Source organism: Gymnodraco acuticeps, unplaced genomic scaffold (assembly GCF_902827175.1).
Source record: "Gymnodraco acuticeps unplaced genomic scaffold, fGymAcu1.1, whole genome shotgun sequence".
Lineage (NCBI taxonomy): Eukaryota > Metazoa > Chordata > Actinopteri > Perciformes > Bathydraconidae > Gymnodraco > Gymnodraco acuticeps.
This window is the reverse complement of record NW_022990441.1, coordinates 2,629,173-2,652,635: the sequence shown is the minus strand read 5'-3', so window position 1 is coordinate 2,652,635 and position 23,463 is coordinate 2,629,173. Positions and strand designations below refer to the sequence as shown.

Genomic DNA, 23,463 nt, shown 5'->3' with positions numbered 1-23,463 from the left:
GGCAGTGCATGCACTGATCTGATGCTTCTTGACATGAGAGCAGAGTGAAGAAAATACATGAACCTCACGGGAGTCACTCCTCAGTTTATACCGTGTTTTGTTTCAATTCATGTATCATTTAGTTACAAATATGTGATATATCTGAACAACAAAGTGGTCAAAAATCATTTAATTCATTTTTTGGAAACATTTTCATGATCGCTTTTTTCGTTTCCATTCAGTCAGTCATTAAGTGCTATTAAAATGTTAATATGCTACATATCCACACAAACACACAACGTGTGCAATCCAATGAATGTTAATCCAACTGGGTTTTGATAGATAACATATCTCTTTTTCTTCTCTCAATTATTTTATTTCTATTGTGCACTCTAATCAATATTAATCAAACTATTGTTCGTTTATAAATTTTAAGAATGGCGTTTATCTTTTTTGAGAATTAGTTCTTATTTTATTTTATTTATTGGGATCTACAACAGATGATACAAATGTTTGTGTCAGTAAATGTGTACTAACAGAGGCGGGGGGGGGGGGGTGTGTGGAAATAACGGGGACATGAGCTGCTGTCAGACGATCAGCTGTGCAGCGTCATCACAAACGGACGTCGCTTCACGTGACGCTCTGGAGGAAAGGACGTCCCATTGCTCTTAAAACTCATTTCCCTTAAAACTCATTTCCCTGCTTCTCGTGGTTTCCTTGCGTCCCTCCATGCTTCCCTGGTGGGAGGGACTAAACGCAGGGAAACGACGCAAGTGAGGGAAGCAAGGATTTCATTTAATCGACCTGAGAAGCAGCCCTGGGCTGCTTCTCAGGTCGACTATTTTCATTTCCTCGCTCCTCGGTCCTCGGTCTCACCGGAAGTTGATTTGCCTGCGCCATCTTGAGTACCGTCCCATGGCTCTTATTTCTGCCAGAGGACCGAGGATCTAGGAGCGATAATGGAGGAGCGATAACCGAGGAACCACCAGACCATCCTCCGATGAAATCCTCAGATACTCACCCCGCCCCCTTACTGTGTATCGCTCACTGATTGGACGAGGCAGTGCATGCACTGATCTGATGCTCCTTGACATGAGAGCAGAGTGAAGAAAATACATGAACCTCACGGGAGTCACTCCTCAGTTTATACCGTGTTTTGTTTCAATTCATGTATCATTTAGTTACAAATATGTGATATATCTGAACAACAAAGTGGTCAAAAATCATTTAATTCATTTTTTGGAAACATTTTCATGATCGCTTTTTTCGTTTTACATTTTCATTTATTGTCATTTCCATTCAGTCAATCATTAAGTGCTATTGAAATGTTAATTTACTACATATCCAAACAAACAAACAAACAAAGTGTGCAATCCAATGAATGTTAATCTAACTGGGTTTTGATAGATAACATATCTCTTTTTCTTCTCTCAATTATTTTATTTCTATTGTGCACTCTAATCAATATTAATCAAACTATTGTTCGTTTATAAATGTTAATAATGGCGTTTATCTTTTTTGAGAATTAGTTCTTATTTTATTTTATTTATTGGGGTCTACAACAGATGATACAAATGTTTGTGTCAGTAAATGTGTACTAACAGAGGCGGGGGGGGGGGGGGGGGGGGGGGGGGGGGGGGGGTGTGGAAATAACGGGGACAGAGCTGCTGTCAGACGATCAGCTGTGCAGCGTCATCACAAACGGACGTCGCTTCACGTGACGCTCCGGAGGAAAGGACGTCCCATTGCTCTTAAAACTCATTTCCCTGCTTCTCGTGGTTTCCTTGCGTCCCTCCATGCTTCCCTGGTGGGAGGGACTAAACGCAGGGAAACGACGCAAGTGAGGGAAGCAAGGATTTCATTTAATCGACCTGAGAAGCAGCCCTGGTTTTGAGCGGGATTTAAATGTTGAATGTAAATGTTTCTTCACTCTCTTTCACACTATAATAAATAACTGCCTTTGCTTTGCTTTGACTCACACAGCCTCAGTCACTCAATCACCTCGTCCACTGTGTGTGTGCCTCTCTGTGACAAGCTAAACATCATGGCACAGTCTAAATTGTATTCTCAAAAATACAGAAAGGAGTGGGAATCAAACCCTGAGTATAAAGGATGGTTGAAGCCATTTATTGGAGATGACACACGGGCATACTGCCTTTATTGTAAGGGGGATTTCTATGCCAAACTGTCATGTTAAAACCCCAAAACATACTCAAAAGGCAAAGACATTTCTGATCTACTGTCGTCTGGATTTAACTCCGGTGGTTTCAAGTTTTGATCCTTGAAGGGTTGGGAACGTTTTTTGTACTCCCCTATGCAAATTAGGCGATGACGTCATTTAGCGACTTCTGGCGACTTCCAGGACAGCTAATAGCTACTTTCCTTACTATGGAGTTGGCAACAGTGGGTGCTTTGTAAGGAAGTCTGAAGGAAGGGGCGGATTCTTTTCGGCTGTGTACTTTCAAATTGTAGTGCTCTCGAGCCGGTTTCTGAAACGTACCTACCCCACCTTTAAGTGTAACCAAGTAACACCTGTGCTGGGATATAGGAAAATAACATTTGCCCACACTTCCTTTAAATAAACCAATAAAGTGAATGTTATAGTTATTCCCTTAATTTAAACCTCAGTGAGTAACGGTTAAAAGACGTTAACTACCGCTGAGTAACCGTTTAAAGACATTACCGTTTGCAGCGGGTCGGGGGGCACGGAGCCGTTGCTGCACCCCGACCTCTTGGAGCCGTTGTAGCCGAGGTCCTCGCTGATGCGGTCCCACAGGTACTGAGTGGACAGAGGCGCCTGCAGGGCCAGAGAAAACATGGAGAGGAACAGCACCGGCTCCACAGACACCGGGCATGTAACCCTAAACGGTGGTCGTACGAAGCCGGTGCTCGCTACTTCGGCCTCATGTTTGTGGTCCCCATAGTCGTGTGTCTCCTCGTCCGTGGCGGTAAGCACGTCCCCGGGAAGAATCGCTGCGGTGTCCGGCTCGTCCATGTCCAGGCAGCGTAACATTAACCGTGGTAACTTTACTCACTGTATATTGAGAGTGTCTGAACACAAGCGAAACATTGAGTAGCCCTTTTCTTTAAGCTAGCTCCGTAAATAACTAGCTTTTCCTGCTAATGCTAGTTTGTTTATGCTGCCGGTTTCTGAAAACGAGTAGGAAGGAAATGTAGCTACCTGCTCAGCAAAATAAAGGATTCCGTGCTGAGGCCATAGACTGGGTTGAGGCTCATTGAAGGCTTCAGCTCAGCACCCCCATCTGGACAAAGAGGGGGACTATACTGCTTTGCTATCAGTGTTATAAAGTAACTAATAGTAGATTATTTACTCAAGTACTGTACTTAAGTACCATTTTGAAGGACTTCTACTTTACTTGAGTGTTTCTAATACTATGTACTACAATCCAGAGGTATATTGTGTACTTTTATACCTTTAATTACTTTTTAGATTCGGATTAATTTAATTATAAACACTTAAATAAGACTTTAGTTACACCTGGAGTAAATCCACAAGTTACCCTTCATCATACAAAGGAATTTGCTGCACCTTCATCAGCTTTGCATCAATAATTATGATCAAAGCATATAATATTATTCTGAAATGGGCAAATCTGCAAAACATGTTCTTATACTTTACATACTTTAAATATATTTGTATGCCATTCCTTTTGTACCTTTACTTAAATAACATTTTGAATGCAGCACTTGCAGAGTATTCCACTTTAAGCCTCAAGATAAACATTTAAAGCTGTACCTCACTTTAAAGTAATCACTATGATGTTTAATGGCCATAAACAAATTAAAAACACTTTCTTAACATAACGCCACTGTAATTTTTTAACGAAGGCTAGGGTGGTGTTCTTTTTTTCACAGTCTGTGACATGTCATTGATTAGGAACATGGATAAAGCACTTTTATTTGGTTGTGCATGAAACCAGCAAAATGGCATGTATTTGCCCCTCTGGGAAATAGCTCAATCTGGTGGAAAATAGAAAATGTAGAAGCCAGCCTAGGTTTAAGCCTGTTATGCCATTAGTCCAGGGTATGTATAACTAATATATAACTAATAAAATGCTCTTTCAAAGCTTACTTATAGTCTAAGTAGTAGTGTGATTGAAATGTCTAGATGTGTGAAATCCTCTGTTTTAACAATTTGCAGTTAAACAGCTAGTATCTTGCAAAAAGTTTGAACAAAATTATAGATTTAATGATTAATGTATCTTATTATTTTTCTGTCTTTGCAAATAATAATTGTTTACAGGCAGTGGTAATGTAAAAAACTCATACTGTACCAACCCTAACACACCCTTCTCCTCTGTTCAAAGAAGCATCACTTTGTGGTTCTTGGCCTGAGTTTAGTTTAGTTTGGCTGGATACATAATCTGTATGATGTATGTGTACAGCTTACTCTCCTGGCAAAGTTGACCTTTTATGTATTATCTTAAAATGTACACATGTACGTCACACACATTTTTTAACTCCAAATATTTTCTTGTGCAGTAACTTTCACCAATCTTTAATATAACTTCTTAGGGTTTCAACGGTTTCAACAAGTAATTAAACATCAATCATCACACCATTTTGCAAACCTAATTAGCCTTTAAAACACACACACACACACACACACACACACACACACACACACACACACACACACACACACACACACACGCGGTAGGAGGATCTGGTTTACATTTTACTTAGGAATTACAACACTGTTTTGGAAGTTATCTGACACAACCTGTTTACAAGGCCATAGACCCTGTTTTGTCAGTGTGACTTTGTTTTTCCAGATTGCCCTTTACTGCTTCCTTTTACAAGACTTAGAGAACAGACGTATCACTTTATTAGTTACACAAAGGCACATTCAGTAGTAGTTATGATTTCCTCTTTTTGTTTATTTATGGGCTAAACAGCGTAACAACGTAATATGGATATTTTGCCACTGGAGGTCTTTGTTCCTAACTATTACAAAAGACTGCTTTTTTTCGTGCCATTAGTTATTATGGGATTGTAAGGGTTTGTCATTGCTATCAGCAAAACAACGTTTTACATGAAGCGAATGAATCTAAAATAAACTGTACTACATGATTAAATCAACTTAAAACACTGAATTAAATTAAATAGGTAAAAATCTATGTTTTTTCTGATGCAGCTTACGTTTGTTCAGCTTGTTTATGTGATACCTCAAGATCCACATTTGTTATGACAAAAATCCTTCATCAAGTTAAAATTGAATTAAACCAAATGAATGACAGCTTCTGGCAGACAACTACAGGGCTGACACATGCGCCAAAGAGTATAATATAATCATCACCTTTATTAACCCTGCGGGGAAATTCAGTTAATCTCTCTGGTGTTATTTTGTAATTACCGAAAATACACACACACACACACACACACACACACACACACACACACACACACACACACACACACACACACACACACACACACACACACACACACACACACACACACACACACACACACACACACACACACACACACACAATTTTATGTTTTATGGAGAGGTGGCAGAGTAACGCATTGACAGTGGCCAGGTGGGGAACTGTCACCTTTCGAGCTACCAGTCAACATTCTGTAATTTTGGTCCGCTCTGGACTTTCAGTTCCCAATCCAGGTCCCTAAATACTTAGCTACTGCCGTCCATTAAAGGAAAGGACTTTTGCCTTCACTAAAATCATGGATTTCTCTTTGTTGCAGTTGTTGGAATCTAAACTAAATTCAATTAGTGTGAAATAGTGTCAAGCCTACTACAGTCAAGATCAAGTTTTTTTCATTATACACATTTATTGTTTTTATAATAATGATTGCAATTTACAAACTCTACATAAGTTAAGATGATCACAAAAATAACATGCCAAAAACATATACCACAAAACACTAATCACTTATTAAAAGCAGTGGTGAAAAGGTTAATTTTTCTCCTGGTCATTACCTTAACTACCCCCTTTTTCCCACATGGAAACACTCCCTCTACATGCAGACCACTAACTGTAAAGTTAATTTTTTTTTTTCAGTGTGACGTACTATATATTCTGATATATATATACTGTGCCTGTACGTTCTAGTACAGTGTTTTTTTTCCTTCTCTTTCTACGTTGGATGTCCATCGCACCTTGTCGCTCATGGCTGGGATTCTCACATGCCTGTGGAAGTATAGGAATTACATTGTGATAGTCCTTACACCTCTTTTACTTCTTCCTCTGCCCCTGATCAGCGCAACCTCGGTAAGAAAATGAACATGTATATATTTATTTTTATATTGTAGGACATATCTACAGACATATTTAAGAATGAGAACCTGATCATTAGGGGTGGCTTGTTTACTTGCATTACTCCAAAGTTCTAATATACCCATTTGTTTGTAGAGCACACACTTCTTCTAAAACCCCTTTAACCACCCTCACTTAGGAATTATTCAGTTGGAAACATTACATCAATTGCAACTATACTGATATTGTAATTGCTGTGATTCAATATATTGGAGGAATGCAATCAACATTTAAAAAAAAAAGTCTATAATAGCCTACATCTTGTTGGACCTGACATCTCTGCAGCAACAACAACAAAATACTTAATACAGAATGTTATTTTGACTTTAACGAATATTGCGGCTCCTGCAATTGCATACTGTATTAGATTAGACAGAGCCTTCTCCGTCGCTGCCCCCTCCCTCTGGAACTCACTCCCACAACCCATCAGAGACTGCACTGACCTCACCACCTTCAAAAAACTTACAAAAACTCACCTCTTCAATCTGGCTTTTAATGTGTGATTGTTTTTGTATTATTTGACTTTAACTTTAACTATATATTTATTTGTTGTTCCTCTATTTTATTTTATCTTCACTACAGTATATATGTAAAGCGTCTTTGAGCACCTGTAAAAGCGCTAACAAATGAAATCTATTATTATTATAGATTCACCTTAGACCTATTGCATATAAAAAGAAATCCTGATTTGACGGTCTGTCCTTTATTCAACAAAACACAGGTCAAACATCAAAGAACAGATCTGATGACAGGACTTATCATGTATATTATCAGGTGTCCTGATAGTAAAAACACTTTTGAACTACCACTATCTTGGCTTTGGCACTCAAGCCCACGAACAGCTAAAGCCTTTCTTCCTGTAACAGGTCCGAGTGTTGAAGCGGTTTCATCGTTATGCTAAACCTTCAACTCTTGCAGATTACATCAAACTTCTATTTGCCAGTGTTACGACCCCCTCCACTCCACTAGGGGTCTCTGCCTCTGGACATTTGTTTCTTTACATGTCTTACTTCAATAAGAGGACCCTCTGCACTATGTGATCATTTACTATGAAGAATGAAAAAGTGGGGAAATAATCAAGATTTATGTTCCCTTTTAGCTCATCACATCATGTAGATTTTAAAGTAGATGAGTTGGTTTTCTTTTCTTCCTTGTGTTCAGCTGTTGTAAAAAGCAACACAATAAAACACGGAACTGTCATTAAGAGTTTTCCTTATTGTTTGACCTTTGTCATCTTAATCAAGCAGCAGTTGTTTTAATATTTGGCTAAGTTCCAGACATAGTCAAGGTAAAAGCAGGAAGTTATTATATGACTAAGAAATTGATCATGTAATTTCTATTTGAGTGGCTGCAAATGTTTTAACTGCAACATTTCAACAGCAAGCAAACAAAACAAAAGTGTTTTCTAGAGGATTAACTCAAGATAGTTACAAAAGTTATTGGGTAATGGTTAACTATGATAACTGAACTATATTATGTAAGCCAAGGTTGAGCAGTTTATGGTGGGTTTGTACTTGCTAACAGGCATATTAAGGTTATCGCACTTGTATACATGTGTCAAGTGCATCACACCATTTAATATGTAACATATAGTATACGCATACTGTGTATTAACACTTTTAAGCAACACAGTCATTGTCTGTCATTACAGGAGGCAAAATGTGGTTATGTAATTATCCTCATGGCGCTGTACTGGTGCACGGAGTGTATCCCTCTGGCTGTGACCGCCCTGCTGCCCGTCATCCTCTTCCCCATGATGGGCATCATGGAATCAAACGAGGTATCTCCATCTCTACAGCAATCACACATTCTAATAAACCATTTCTTGTTGGAATGGGTTGACATGGATTTGTGTTTTTTCCTCTGTTATCCAGGTTTGTATCCAGTATCTGAAAGACTCCAACATGCTCTTTATTGGTGGGCTGCTGGTGGCCATTGCTGTTGAGCATTGGAACCTGCACCGGAGAATCGCCCTTCAAGTGCTGCTTATTGTGGGGGTGAAGCCATCTCTGTAAGCAACCGTATAGTTTTTCATACCTGCACATTTCAATTGCACTGCAGCTTCAATACAAACTATGTGGAGAATTAAATGATGATCTGAAACTCACATCAGTCTGCAATTGATTCGCTTAGTATTGTTTTCTTTTGATTTCTTTACCTTTTTTTTCCTTGACTTAATTGCAAATGATGGAAATCCTACAATTTACAAGCTTGTTTAAAGTTTAAGAATGAAAGAGGTATCTCTGTTAGTGTTGTTGTTTTGAGCAACGTCACACTTCCCTGACCTCAAGTCCATCCCACACCTTCGGGATTAACTGATTAACTGTGAGCTGTATTTTATTGTCCAAAATCTGTGGACAGGTACCTACTATCTCACTTTTTTTTAATTTATTTGTATTTACTTGCACTATTTTTTCTGTGTATCTGTTTCATTGTGTTGCACTGTTGGTGGAGCCTGTGACCTAAGATTTTCATCGACATAACTACACTGTAGTTATGTACTTATGACTAATAAAATCCCTAATAAAATCCTTGAACCTTATCTTGTGGAAAGTTTTCACAGAGTAGTGGAGGGTGTTGAAAACGTTGTGTTTGAGAGGGTTCATAGTCTTTTGGCATTATCAATACATTTATTTGCTTTTTCTCTAAGGTTTTTTTTTTTCAAACTTCAACTTTCCATCTAATCATTTGTTTTACATCCTCTCCAGTCTGATGATCGGTTTCATGGGCACCACAGCCTTCCTATCCATGTGGATCAGTAACACGGCCTCCACAGCCATGATGCTGCCCATCGCCAACGCTGTGCTGCAGCAGCTGTGTGACACAGAGGCCAACGCTGAAGAGAGGGAGTTTAACATGGCTGCTGCAAAGAATGGTCTGGATAACCAGGCGTTTGAGATGGGTGATGCCAAAATGAGCAAAGAACTCCAATCAAAGGAAAACACCATCAATTTGGGTGTGTGGCAGTGTCCATATATTTTGTTATTTTCTGTACTATACTATTTATTAACTCTTTGGTTGTTATTGTTTTTGATGTTTTTGTTCTTATGGTGTTTTGCAGATGCAGATAAAGATGACAGCAATGGCATAATATCAAGTATGTTTTTTACCTTTTGTCTTTTAAGTAATAGTCTAGCTTAAAATAGTAAAAGGAAAAATCTAACAAAACGAAGAGCAGAAATAAAAGTGCCAAAGTACAGGTCAAATGTATTCTTACTTTGATTGGTATGAGGTAAAAATACAAATCACCCAAGATCTCAGCAAAACGAGTCTTGGTAAAGATATGTGTCCAACTAAACATTCAAAGAACAATTTAAATACAATAGCAACTTTCTCCTCACTGTATTAAACAATTACAGAAACTGGTAAAGCAAGGAAGCCCAGAACAGAAAATTACATTCAATATGCAACAGATAAGATGTATTTTTTTAATGATGAAGGTCTAGAGGCCCAGCAGCGCAGACTGAAGACTGAGCAGAAGTATACGAAGCTGACGAAAGGCATGAGTCTGAGTGTTTGTTACGCTGCCAGCATCGGTGGGACGGCCACCCTCACCGGAACAACACCCAACGTCATTATGAAAGGCCAGATTGATGAGTACGTCCTGCACATGCACAAATAACCACACAACTCGCACATACTGTATAGGGCTGCACAATATTGGAAGAAACTGACATAGCGATATTTTGATTGCACAATATATATACTTAACAAAGCACTTGAACAAAAAACTGGAATTTACACAAGATGATGATCAAGTACCTTTTTGTCATCCTTTCTGTAGCTGAAATATTTACTATCTACTTGCAACCAACTTTTAAGATTTGTTAAAAAATACAATGTCCTATGCAAAAAGTATACTGACCAGTTGGGAAAAAAACATTATTATTTCAAAAACAACTTGCTGGCACTTGTAGGCTTGTTGCAAGTACATCCAGGTGTTAAGGTTGTGCTGTTTTCTGATTTTAATGTTTTATTTCGATAATCAACAGACTCTTTCCAGATAATGGAGGCGTAATCAACTTTGCAAGCTGGTTCGGCTTCTCCTTCCCCAACATGGTGCTAATGCTCGTCTTGTCTTGGTTGTGGCTGCAGTTTATTTTTCTAGGCTTCAAGTAAGTTTCATGTAATGTACCTAATCTCTGTCTGATATTTCCTGATTGCAACCATATAAACAGTACTTTTCACGTTGTGTTATTGCAGCCTTAAAAGCACATTTGGATGTGGCACCAAGAAAGAAGGAGACAGGGAGGCGTTCCAGGTAATCAAAGATGAGTACAAAAAGTTGGGCAGGATGAGCTTCGCTGAGGGTTGTGTGCTGACCATCTTCACGTTGCTGGTTGTTCTGTGGTTTACCAGGGAACCTGGGTTCATACCCGGCTGGGCCACTGTGCTCTTCAACAAAGACAAAACGTGAGTAAGAAAAACTGTTTGTCACATGGCTTTTTATAAGAAAGTGAAGAGGTGAGGAGTTAACCAGGGATTGGCCAGTGTTGGAGAAGGAAATAAGGAAGGGAACATGATTAAATATAAGTCACTGCCTGGACATCAATGGGTCTTATTGTTACTGTCTCATTAACTTTAAATGACAGTGCCTTTTTTATCTTTAATCTTGACGCTAGCCACAAAATAGTAGCTTAAGTATTTTTGTGTCGGTACTACATAACACAGATATTTAAATACGTGTTTCTCATCAGGTACGTCACAGACGGCACCGTGGCCATTTTAATGTCAGCACTATTCTTCTGCATCCCATCTAAACTGCCAAGATGCTGCGGGAGGTCAGAGGATGGTAAGTCAGCCGGCATGTTTTCCACATGTCTTAATAGTCTTATTTTAGAAAGGTGAAAAAACATGTTGACCACAGACCTTTTTGAGGATTACATGTTGAGCAATGACATGAAAGGATTTTCTTCTCTTAAAACAAAAATGTTAAGTAGTAAACTTCTATTTTCATGTTTATGCTTTCTTTTTGTTGAGCAATGTTAATACAATTGGGATTTTTTTTAAGAGGATAAGATGTTAAGACAAGAAGGCAGGTACCTGATATTTTTGGTTCTTTCTGTGCAGGTCCATACAGCTCAATGGGAAGAGTTAATTCACTATTGCATAACATTCAATAATATGCAGTTTTATCAGCATGTCTGTCTTTTCTCTCTGTGTACTACAACAAAGACACCGTCAATGTCTTTTATTGCCTGTGACAACTTATCTCGCTGATTCAGCGTTTTATAATAAACGTTATCCCATCTGCTTCCTGAGTTGTAGCCTGATAGCCCCAAGGTCAAGCCTGTGCAACAGTACATGCTGTGCTGTTACTTAGAAAAATGACTTTTCTATCAATTAATCAATTTTTTCTCCCTTTGTAACTTAAGTTAAGCGTGTTCTGCTCCTGCCTATAGGCAACAAGTGCTTTTTTTTTACCTGTCATAAAGAGGAAAAACAGTGTTTTGTACACAGAAGAGTGTAAGAGTGTGTTAATCATTGTGTCAGACTTTGAGGTGCCAAAGTCCCCTTTGGAAAAGAGAAAAAACTGCTTAAAAGAAGGAATCCAATTACAACACCACATTTGTATTATATTTGAATGGCTTACCTTTTTATAACATTTGATTTGTATCTTTACAGAACTCAGTTATGGTCACTTCATCTTATCAGTGGGCGATAAAACCTTGGCTTTTCTATAGTTGGATTAGATTTGTACTTATTTATGACTGCCCTAACCAATAACTGAAATGATACTGTCAGCTTTAAAGATGTACTTCCTTGTCTCCTTGTCTCCTTGTCCTTACAGGGGCCTCTTCTGAAGCCCCTGCAGCTCTGCTTAATTGGGACGTTGTCCATGAAAAGATGCCTTGGAACATTCTTTTGCTTCTGGGAGGAGGTTTTGCATTGGCACATGGAAGTGAGGTAATGTATTTGATCATCAAGTTCACAACTTTCTGAAAGATAATGCATTTTACAATTGTTCGGACGCTCATATGTGTATTCCCAAATTGCACGAAGAAATCTGGACTTTCTTTGTGGCTTGGAGAAAGTCTCATACCGCTGCAGAGCATCCCTCCTTTTGCCATCTCCATCCTGCTGTGCTTGCTGGTGGCCATGTTTACTGAATGTTCCAGCAACACTGCCACCACCACTCTGTTCCTGCCAATACTGGCCTCAATGGTAAGACAGAACTTAACACTCCATATTTAATCGTATTGGTTGACATTATGGGACATTCACAAACATTTCAGTTCAGCATCCCCAAGCTTAAAAGCTAAACGTTTTTCACTTGCCTATTTGGAATGTGTGAATGTCTTTTTTAAATTTTTGAATCCAGGCCACCGCCATCAAGATACACCCACTGTACGTCATGTTTCCCTGCACCATCTCTGCCTCGCTGGCTTTCATGCTGCCCGTAGCCACTCCACCCAACGCCATCGCCTTCTCCTACGGCAACCTCAAAGTCCTAGACATGGTAAGATATTTTGGGAAAGATAGAGACCCCTTAAGTGAGCATATTGACATGCACACAGTGTTTTGGATAAAGGCTCATATTTAGTTTTTGGGTCAGCAGCTTATATAAATCCTTATATTTGATCATTATTATCTATTTGCATACAGACAATAACCTACACATTACCATGGATACTAAGCTCAGGGAGACAAATTGGTATTAATACCTACTCTGATATTTTTTTGTCAAAACACTGTTTTGCCTTGAACCAGATCCAAAATATAAGTTTATTTTCATTGTTTTATTTTTTGGTTTTTCCAGGCCAAAGCTGGATTCATTCTGAACATTCTTGGAGTCATAACCATCAACATTGCCATTAACACGTGGGGGGTGGCCATGTTCAATCTGAATGAATTTCCCAGTTGGGCCAATGTCACCAAAACTCCTTGAAAGTGAACTCAGGAAAATGGAAACGGGGGAAAAACTGGTGGATATGAACAATGTCTGAGTATTAGGATTTCACCACTGGAAGATTTGGCAGGCAAGTGTATGGTATACATGGTACTTTTATTGAAAGCTCCAGTATACCCGGGCCAACGCAGTTTGATGTTGAGGGGTTCTTCAGACTTATATCCTCCCTCATATTGTGAGGCTCTTCAGAAACCAACATGTTTACAAGAAACATTAAAGTACCTTCTTTTGAGTTAATGGCATCTAGATTGATACTCTCATGGACTGTCATTCAAGCAGAGTTTGACCTGGCAGACCTGATATTTAAAAAGTGTTAATGCAAGCAAATGCCAGTCTTGTTTGCTGCGAGAAATGTCATATTCTGAGTTGTCTTTGTATCTGTAATTAGCAGCGTTACACTAACCTAAAATAAAACTATTAAACAAAAATGTAAACAACATAACGAAAACTTCAATAATTTTGTTAACTATTTGCATACTTAAATATCACTGTGTACTACTTTTGACTATTTTTCCTTATGGCTGTTGTGCCATGTCTGTCTGAGTTTTGAGAGAACTGTAACTATCTATAATTTCTCAGTTGGTTTCTTAGAGAAAACTATAATCATTGTATTCCATTAAGTCAAATCAAATCAAATCAAGTTTTATTTATATAGCACATTTATATACGATTTTTGGTCGAGCCAAAGTGCTGTACATATAATAAAAATAGCCTACAGTAGAGACACTTTACAGCAAATACAACAGCACAGATTGTTCAGAATATCAGTATGAGAAAAACGACACCCTCTATCCTTAGACCCTCACATCGTACAAGGAAAAACTTCCAGAGAAAACCCACAGTTTAAGGGGAAAAAATGGGAGAAACCTCAGGGAGAGCAACAGAGGAGGGATCCCTCTCCCAAGTCAGTCGAACTTATCAATGTTGTCTTAAACAACAGAATATTCAGATTCCAAGAAAACCAGTCGGAGCACTAGATGCTGCCGTTTTTGAGACTGATACATTTATTGATGGGATAAATCTCATTACCATCCATAGGATTAGGGACACTGGGTACTTTATTGATGTAAAGAGAGCCAGAGGACAGAAAGATTAATCCCTTCAAACGGTCAATGCTGGAGAAATACAAAAGGATTGAAGTTAAGAGAAATCAATTATAGGAAACTGATTAAAAACATTTCATTGAAATTGTTGGCAGGGGTCCACATATCTGCTGTATGTGGAGAGCAAAAAGGATTTCAAAATGCTATAACTACAGTATACAGAGGTCAAAGGAGTAAGCAATCATGAAATACAAAACATTTTAGTTTAATCTAGCAACCATTATGTTGGTCCAGACTGAAAGACGACATCATTCAAAGGGAAACTATCAGTCTATTTGAACTGGTTCTCGCACTAATGGAAGGTGCTTGTGATCGGAGGTAAGACAACATCATTATGTCATGATATCTTTGTATTGTCTTATTCACTATTTTGGTCTCTGTCCAAGTTTGTGATTTGTAAGTTTAAATAGACGAAGGCTGTATAATGCTGCAGTACATTCTCTCTGCTGGTAGTTCAGGTGTTTCATTAATAATTGGTATTTGGTTACTGAGAATGTGCAAGAGGTGTTTTTAGTGAGACGATGCATCTGCAGTTATCATACTTTGGAAATCTTTACCACCTGACTGTACTGGGCATCTCTGAACATGTTTTTTAATAAAGAACCTGAATCTGTAATGAAATGGTAATTGTGAATATATAATACTGAGAACATCCATTTGGGGAGACAGCTGCACATTTTATTATGAAGTATTCCTTGGCCAGGCAAGGTAATTCCTGAATTCATATACCCTTACCCTGAAGCCAAAATGTGAAGTATTCAGTGATAAATCTCGCTGCCTTAGGAACTCTGCATGGTTTCCTCTGTTTTTAGTAGACACTAATAAATCACTATTTTTGATTACATAACATTTTTTTTCCCCAGTTCTTTAACATCTTCTGATTAACAAATATTTTGTTGGACATTTTTATTTTATTGGTTATAAAACTAATAAAAGCAATTGAAATGGATCATGCAGTGAAACACATGTTGCTACACGCTTAGAAGTGGTGTGAGCCCCCCCCCCCTTTCTGCTACTGTTTGCTGTCAAAAAACGCTGTAAATTGACAATATAGTATAAAACGTACACCTGCAATTTAGTGTATTACTCATGTAAATGGAAGTTAATTACATTTTGAGTTACTGAATGATTTTACATTTTCAGGACCTAAGATCTGAAAAGCTCAAAATATAACACTCGGAGAAAATGTTTTTAGTCTTTGGGTTAATTGGCCAACTCTCATTGACATGCATTGTGCAACCTGTGCCAAGCGGGTCGCAAACTTCATTTTACAGGGTCACAGATCCTATCTGATATAAGAATAATAATACACTTTACTTTATTGTCACACAAAGGGAAACTCAGTTTTTTATTCTGTTGTTTTTATACAGTTGCAGTTAAAATAAACACATCCAAAAAGGATCTGTACACAGTAGGTTCCAAAATACACACGTGCAACCATGCATACAATAACTGGCAGGGTGTCAGAGCAGAGGAGCTGCCCTTTATTAGGTCCATGCATATGATCAAAGGTTTTTTTATGATAATTGTTCACTCTTTTTGTTGTTGTTGTTGTCTATCACAGCCTGGGATGCCCTGCAGCAGCTAGGTTAGGTGACCTATAATGTCCCCCTTCCCACTTGTCAATTATATTCACTTTATTGTTGACACAGGAAGTTAGTTTAATATATTAACAGTAAAATAAAAACAGTAAAAAACAGCCTGTTTTCACCATCGTTATTACAACAACATCACAATATTTGTGTGAGTACCAGCCTGACCAATTTCTCCAATGGTAGTTACCTGTCACCAGGTTGTCATTAAGTTACAGTGATTCATTACAACTCTGATTAATACTGTAATTATAAAAACAGGGGATGATGATGATGATGATGATGATGATGATGATGATGATGATGATGATGATGATGATGATGATGACAGTTCATAAAACTGTAAAAACAGGAAATAACATGTTCTAGCTCTGAAGAACATGACATTGCATTTGAGAATCCATGAGTACTGGAGCAGTTATTTCCTAGAAGACAATAAGACTCTAATGCCACATTACACCCTCCTGAAGAACTCAATCGTTGTCAGTAAGAGCCCTGGGCACTAGCTCAGCTTGGCATAGGCCTGGCCATGTAACACAAGAGTTTATTCTAATTGTAATCAATCCTTACCTCTGTCATTCTGCCTCGCCCTCTTGTCGAGGACAGAATTTGTTCAAGGTATTGCACCGAGCAACGGCTTCCAATGTTTTCCTGGTTCATGGGGAGGATAGGATAGGAATCTACCTGTAATGACATACCTCCACTCGTTCTACTTCTCTCACTTTCTACTGTACTCCTCTGCCTCCCTTGCTTTTTAAGGTTGTTGTGTTTTCAGAGAGAAACTTAAGATTTATCAAGAAAAAAGGAAATGCTTGACATGGACTGAAATAAATATGACTCATTGTGCTAATGACAAGGGCCTGATTGATGGGCATTTCCAGAAGTTATGAGTTAATTCTTATTGGCTGCATCAAAAACTGACATTTCCAGATTGACTGCTTCTGTTAAAACTAGTAGCCAGTTATTTTGTTTCAGTTTGCTCAAGCTATAACTTTGTGTGTGTTCTTCAATATCTTAAATGGATAAACGCCTGTATTAACTTGTGCACACGTTTGTTTTATAGTGCACCAGTTAAGTGGAAACCTGATCACATTTAAGCCAGCATCTGCAATGGGTGAGCTCAGAAACCAGGGCACTGTGCCTGCTCTCGCCGCCACTGGCTCTGATCTGCACTGTATCTAATGTCTCGTCAAGACAAGCAACCATTCAGTCAGGCAAAGAAAGAGTGATGGAAGGAGGAAGAGAGCACTGCCAGCTGCCAATGGCTGCAACTCGTAGATGTTATGTAACCTGTTGCAGCAGGTTTTTCTTTCTGTATATCTTCCTGACAGGCTTTAGCCTGGATGAGTGCCAAACACATACACACACACACACACCCCCTGTCAAAATCTGAAACCAGCCCATCCACCAGTCCAAAACATATTTAGACAGTCAATCTAATCAAAGTGCTCCACTCACAGTGAGGGGGAGTGAGGTGCACAGATCCACAACGTATAATGGGCCCAGATGTCGCCAGAGGTTACCAGTGAGAAAATCTGACTGAAACTGCAGATCCACAAAGAAGAGAGGGGGCCGGTTATTGTTTGTAAATGTTAGGTGAGTTCCTTTGACAGTTTTCCAATAAGTGAATGTTGTTGTTTAAATGAAAAGCTGCTTCTACAATTGTGCTGTGATTTATACTCATTTTACTGTGAGAGATATTACAGTACTGCACTGAAAGGGTTGGCACTGCTGTAGGTCCCGATTGCTGTTTGACTGGCGCCGTGAACTTTGAGTGGCCGCCTTCTCATTTGATCATGAAAGAGCAAAGACTGCCAGTGTGAATCCTAATAATTAGACAGACATAAGTACTTTATCTTGTCTTCAGATTACCATAGAAAGAGTAATACTTCTATAACATTTGTGTAAAGCTTATGTAATGTGTAAATCATATATCTTTAGAGACCCGAAAATGACAAATTAAATACCGAACAAAATTAGTAAAACTAAAAAAATACACCGGGGTTGTTTGAAATGACAAATATCTACACATGTACACATGTATCTACATATACTTTACATATATATATATATATATATATATAGATTACAGATTACAATTTCATACCCTTTCTACTATGATTTGAATTGACATTTTCTGAAAGAAATTAAGAATTATTTTTTCTTTGATATATTGAAAAGCCACGCACATTTCTTTGTTAAACTAACTTTTCGAAAACCCTCTTGGATCATGAAAAAAATGCCACAAAGTAGACAACAGGGCTGTTTTTCTGAGCTCATGAGAAGTTCACTTTTTTGGCATCTGCGTTCTCGTTGGACAGCAAAGCCACAAACACATGGTGTTCTTATAAAATATGATACATTGTTGTAACTTAAACTACCCATTCGTATATAAAGAAGTTAAAATAATGGATACACAGCAGTAAAATGCTACGTAAAGTCAAAAATTCTTTCAGCAGAATGTAACAGATAATAAGGAATATCTGTACAGCACAGTGATAACCTGGCATTATGTTTTGTTTGATGTAAGTGTTTTTGTTGATCTTGGCCTAGCTAGCTTTGGAAATTATGTAAGATAGCCACTGGCATTGGCTCTCTCACATGAGAAACAAACTGCATAATATCAGTCTCATCTAACGGCATGACGGGAGAGAATGATGGCGGCATTTTAATACAGTTGGTTAGAGGATTCTTTGTGGATTCTGGAAATAATGTTGTCAAATGAGTTGCATTTTTTTGCAAAAAGTGATAGCTGGAATCACGTTGTATCGAGAAACAAAGCTTTTTCGCTGGGTCTCAAATGTACTATTGGAGCAACACAAACTGGGGCTACATGTGCACATGTGGGTCATCTCAGGCTAAGACTGCCTAAGCCAGTGGTTCTCAAACTTTTTATGTCAGGCCCCCCCTTTGGAGAAAAAAAAAAGTCGGGCCCCCCCAACACAAATAGTCAGGCTCAGTGGCGGCGCCAGAGATTTATTTTGGGGCTGCTGTGCGGTAGCTTGACGTTTCATAGAGGGTGCTCAAACATTTAAGGTTTCCCATTAATGTACCGGGCGCTACAGTGGAATTTTCTACTGCAACAATCCCCACGCATATACACAATGTACCCGCGACTGTCACAATGAAGACTCGATAATCAGCTCATAAGCAGGGGTAAAGCAGGGGTAAAGTGCTATTTTTGTAGGTGGTGTGTGGACCTCACATAGGTGGGTCCGGGGGCATGCTCCCCCGGGAAGATTTATTTTTAAATATTGAAGTTAAAAGCATCAATCTGGTGCACTTTGAGAGCAACATGAAGAGATCTATGGATACATCTCTCAACACCCATATGAAACAGAACTGTAAACAGATTTACTTTTTCTTTATGGATATTTTACAAATCACCCTTTTAAACTCTATTCTTGTTTTACTGTCATATACTATTTCATACCTGTTTTTCATTTATTCTCATTAATGGTGACCAAAACATTTGAGACCCACTGAGATAACACTGAGAGAGTCCTTTAGCTCACTGAGTCTCTCAGTCTGACAGGAGAGGACTCTCCTCCACTTTGTTGTTGAAAAAACTCCTTATATCTGTTAGCGTAGCTCGATAGCACCAGAAGCTAACAACAACGATCTCCGGTACCAGTGCACTCTCTCTCGCGCACACAAAATGGCTCATTCCACACACACGGAGCCGAGCTTTAATGATACACAGAGACCCATACGTAATAGTACTGTACTGCATCATATTCTTTTTGAATCAATAATTTTTCAAATTATGATTTTTTTTTTTTTTTTTTTAAATCTTTTTTTATATATAACCATTTTTCCTCCTGGTCTCTCGCCCACCCCCCCCCCCCCCCCCCCCCTGGCATGCCTCTGTGCCCCCCACTTTGAGAACCACTGGCCTAAGCACACACACCCCTGCAGAGGCTTCTACATTTATTTCTTTAAGTATGACTGTCAAGCAGATGAGAGGACTTGTTGCCACATAGGTTAAAAGGCAATCTCTCAGCTTTCACTTCAACACCTTAGTCTCCTTTCATGTGAACAGAAAGAGCTATGTTTGCTTCTTCTGTCTGTCTCGCTCGCTCTCTCTCACACACACACACACACACGATGTATCCCACTCTCTCAGCATCAGCATTATTTGGCTTTATGTGACCTAACAGCCATGGTTTGTTGGCAGTTTTAATGAGCTTGGTTTATGTCGGGGTTGAAGTTACCTTTACTGGAACTTGGGCCACGTGTCTGTCACCTCCGCTGAGATCAGATAACACTTCTTTACACTCAGCCCAATAAAACCTATGCCCCGTGACAAGTGCTAATGATGTTTTAATAAACTGACACTGAAAGTGAACTGTTCTCACACCCATTGTCAAAACACATATTACTGTGTGTCTTGCAGATTTACAGCGGGAAAATGACTCAATAGATAAGAAGATATGATCTCAAAGGATCGGTTACAAGAAGTACTTGTTAAAACACTTAAGATCTGGAGATACGCTTCCTGTTATGGGCCAACTGCAATATAAATCAAACAAACAAAAAGCTTTACAGTTTGCCTTTTCCACAAAGGAATAGGTTGACGTTTTGGGAAAAGGCTTGCTCTCCTTCTTAATAATTAAAGGATCAATACCGTCTAATATGGTAAATATGGTTACAGGTGCTGGTTAGCTTTTACAAAGACTGAAAATATATTTGGCTCTGATCAAAGCAATCCCATAACACAGTAAGTTTTCTGTATGTTTTCTCATGTGTCTAAACTTTATGCTAAGCTAACCAGCTGCTGATTAAAGCTTCATATTTAGCCATACAGTACAGACATTAGAGTACAGTATATCTTCTTTTCTGACTTTTGGCAAGAAAGCAAATATTTGCATTTCCCAAAACAATTTCCACATTAGCATAACATGAGTGTACCTTTAATTTAAATTAATGCAGCAGGCAATTGTAATTACTGAAACCTTTCATCCATCAGACATTATGCAGAATCCTGTTAAGCCAGAAAATGTAATTGACTAATAACAGTCAACCCATCTCAAATTGATCCATTTCCATCTCTTCACAGGAGCTGATTTTGGTGCAAAGTTACACACCCCCTGACATTTTCCCACAGCAGTGGCAAGTTTCTAGCATCACTGCTTAAGGCTAGCCCGCACACCTGTGAGCCCTGTGGGACCGGCTGCCAGCAGATGGCAGAATCACAGGTACTGAACCACCTCATGACTTTCTGTTTTAATTTTTTTTTAAAAACGTTTGTCTAAAAATAAATCTGAATCTTATTTGGACATTATGGCATTTCCATAGACATTTGTTTTAAACTGCCCTTTATGAGCATTTATTTAAGGATAATTTTACCTGCTGAAACGTAATATATTTGACACCACATTTTCTAAGGACATTTTGAAAATTGCGTTTACGTACTTGCACAGAGTTAGATGAGAATATTGAAACAAATGTTTACGTTTGACACGAAATTACAGCCAGCAGACGGTTAGCTTAGCTTGGCATAAAGCCTACAACAAGGGAAAAGGCAAGCCTAACTCTGTCCAAAGGTAGAAAACAAATGCCTATTAGCACCTTTAGGGTACACAATTATCTTGGTATGTGTTGTTTGTTTTTACATTACATTACATTACATTGCATTTAGCTGACGCTTTTGTCCAAAGCGATTTACAATAAGTACATTCGACCAGGAAGACACAACCTTGAAGAAAACAGAATCATAAAAGTACATCAGGTTTCAAAGAGCCAAACATTTCAAGTGCTACTCAACTGGCTTTAGGTAAGCCAGTCCTTTATTAGTATAAAAGTGCTTCGTTAATAGTTCTAACGCTCGAAGTGGAGTCGAAAGAGATGAGTTTTCAGTTTGCGCCGGAAGATGTGCAAGCTATTTGCCGTCCTGATGTCAATGGGGAGCTCATTCCACCATCTTGGAGCCAGGATAGCAAACCCACGTGTTTTTGCCGATGGGAAATTGGGTCCCCCTCGCAGCGAGGGTGCAGCGAGTCGTTTGGCTGATGCAGAGCGTAGTGCACGCGCTGGGGTGTACGGTTTAACCATGTCCTGGATGTAGGAAGGGCCAGATCCATTCGCAGCATGGTAAGCAAGTACCAGTGTCTTGAAGTGGATTCTAGCAGTTACCGGAAGCCAGTGAAGGGAGCGGAGGAGCGGAGTGGTGTGGGAACATTTAGGAAGGTTGAAGACCAAACGAGCCGCTGCATTCTGGATGAGCTGCAGAGGTTGGCACATGCAGGTAGACCAGCCAGGAGGGAGTTGCAGTAGTCTAGGCGTGAGATGACGAGAGCCTGGACCAGAACCTGAGTCGCTTTCTGAGTCAGCTGGGGACGTATCTTCCTGATGTTGTAAAGCGTGTATCTGCAGCAACGGGTTGTAGCAGCGATTGTTTGCAGTGAAGGACAGGTTGTTATCTAGGGTCACACCCAGATTCCTTGCAGTCTGAGTCGGGGAAACAACTGAGGTGCCGATGTTGATTGTTAGGTCAAGAGTGGGACAATCTTTTCCCGGGAGGTAGAGCAGCTCAGTCTTGTCAAGGTTGAGCTTGAGGTGGTGAGCAGACATCCACTGAGAGATGTCAGCTAGACAAGCAGAGATGCGTGCAACGACCTGGGTCTCTGAGCGGGGAAAGGACAGAATTAATTGGGTGTCATCAGCGTAGCAGTGGTAAGAAAAACCATGCGGGCTAATGACTGATCCGAGTGAGTTTGTGTACAGGGAGAAGAGGAGGGGACCAAGAACAGAGTTTAATCTGGACTACGTGTATATGCTAATTGACTACGTGACACACTATTTCTTGGCCAGGTACAATTACTCAACACAGTCTCACGTCATTTCGTGTTATAGTCACGAAATTAATCTATTGATTCGTGTTCACCAACACGATTTCCGTGTCACACAGAACGATTTTAAAAGCAATGTAAATAATAACAAATTACAAGGAAAAAAATATTTTAAAAAATACAGATTTGAGTATTCTGACACAGAACGATTTTAGAAGCAATGTATTTATATTGGTAGTATGTTTCGTGCCTGCACCAAATAATAACACATTAGAAGGACATTTAAAAAAAAATAAAATACAGATTTCAGTATTCTGAGGCTCTGAGTCTGAGCCATTTATTTTCCTCGTGGACGGCAAAAAAGCTCCGACATTATACAATTTAAAATAAAAGGGTTAGGCATAGGGTAAGATATTGAGTTAGAAAATGTTTTATGAACCCCACAGCTTCCGGTCTTCCAGACCCGACCGGACAAAAAGACGTGCTGCAGGCACAAAACACACTACCAATAGAAATACATTGCTTTTAAAATCGTTCTGTGTGACACGAAAAAAATGCAAAAATCGTGTTGGTGAACACGAATCAATAGATACATTAATTTCGTGACTATAACACGGAATGCCATGAGACTGGGTTGAATTACCAGTTGTTGGTATATGACAGGTTAGCTCTTTCCCCCATTTGTTTTCAGTATACATTTGAGCTAACGAGGTTTAGCTGTAATACAAAAACAACAGACATCCCAATTGTCTTACAATTTCTGGAAGAGTTTCACAAGCTCTACGT

The 23,463-nt window shown here is 39.1% G+C and overlaps 2 protein-coding genes across 8 annotated transcripts in view; one reads left to right on the top strand and one right to left on the bottom strand.

Annotated features, from left to right (window-relative positions):
• Window positions 1-3,197, bottom strand: part of slc46a1 (solute carrier family 46 member 1) — a 15,147-nt gene extending 11,950 nt beyond the window's left edge. For both annotated transcript variants that reach the window (XM_034225556.1, XM_034225557.1), the window contains exon 1: window positions 2,663-3,197. In XM_034225556.1, coding sequence (XP_034081447.1) covers window positions 2,663-2,992 — 330 coding nt within the window. In that variant the 5' untranslated portion in view covers window positions 2,993-3,197. The remainder of the gene's footprint in view (window positions 1-2,662) is intronic.
• Window positions 2,744-23,463, top strand: part of LOC117552218 (solute carrier family 13 member 2-like) — a 21,111-nt gene continuing 391 nt past the window's right edge. The window contains exons 1-14 of one of the 6 annotated variants that reach the window (XM_034225552.1): window positions 2,744-3,000; window positions 6,165-6,236; window positions 7,933-8,061; window positions 8,156-8,292; window positions 8,990-9,237; window positions 9,343-9,378; window positions 9,722-9,878; window positions 10,274-10,396; window positions 10,485-10,694; window positions 10,979-11,073; window positions 12,073-12,188; window positions 12,285-12,446; window positions 12,604-12,741; window positions 13,042-14,910. In XM_034225552.1, coding sequence (XP_034081443.1) covers window positions 7,963-8,061; window positions 8,156-8,292; window positions 8,990-9,237; window positions 9,343-9,378; window positions 9,722-9,878; window positions 10,274-10,396; window positions 10,485-10,694; window positions 10,979-11,073; window positions 12,073-12,188; window positions 12,285-12,446; window positions 12,604-12,741; window positions 13,042-13,170 — 1,650 coding nt within the window. In that variant the 5' untranslated portion in view covers window positions 2,744-3,000; window positions 6,165-6,236; window positions 7,933-7,962 and the 3' untranslated portion in view covers window positions 13,171-14,910. Of the gene's footprint in view, window positions 3,001-6,134; window positions 6,237-7,932; window positions 8,062-8,155; window positions 8,293-8,989; window positions 9,238-9,342; window positions 9,379-9,721; window positions 9,879-10,273; window positions 10,397-10,484; window positions 10,695-10,978; window positions 11,074-12,072; window positions 12,189-12,284; window positions 12,447-12,603; window positions 12,742-13,041; window positions 14,911-20,945; window positions 21,085-23,463 lie in introns of those variants that run through there. The other 5 variants (XM_034225551.1, XM_034225554.1, XR_004569913.1 and 2 more) reach the window with 5 other exon arrangements.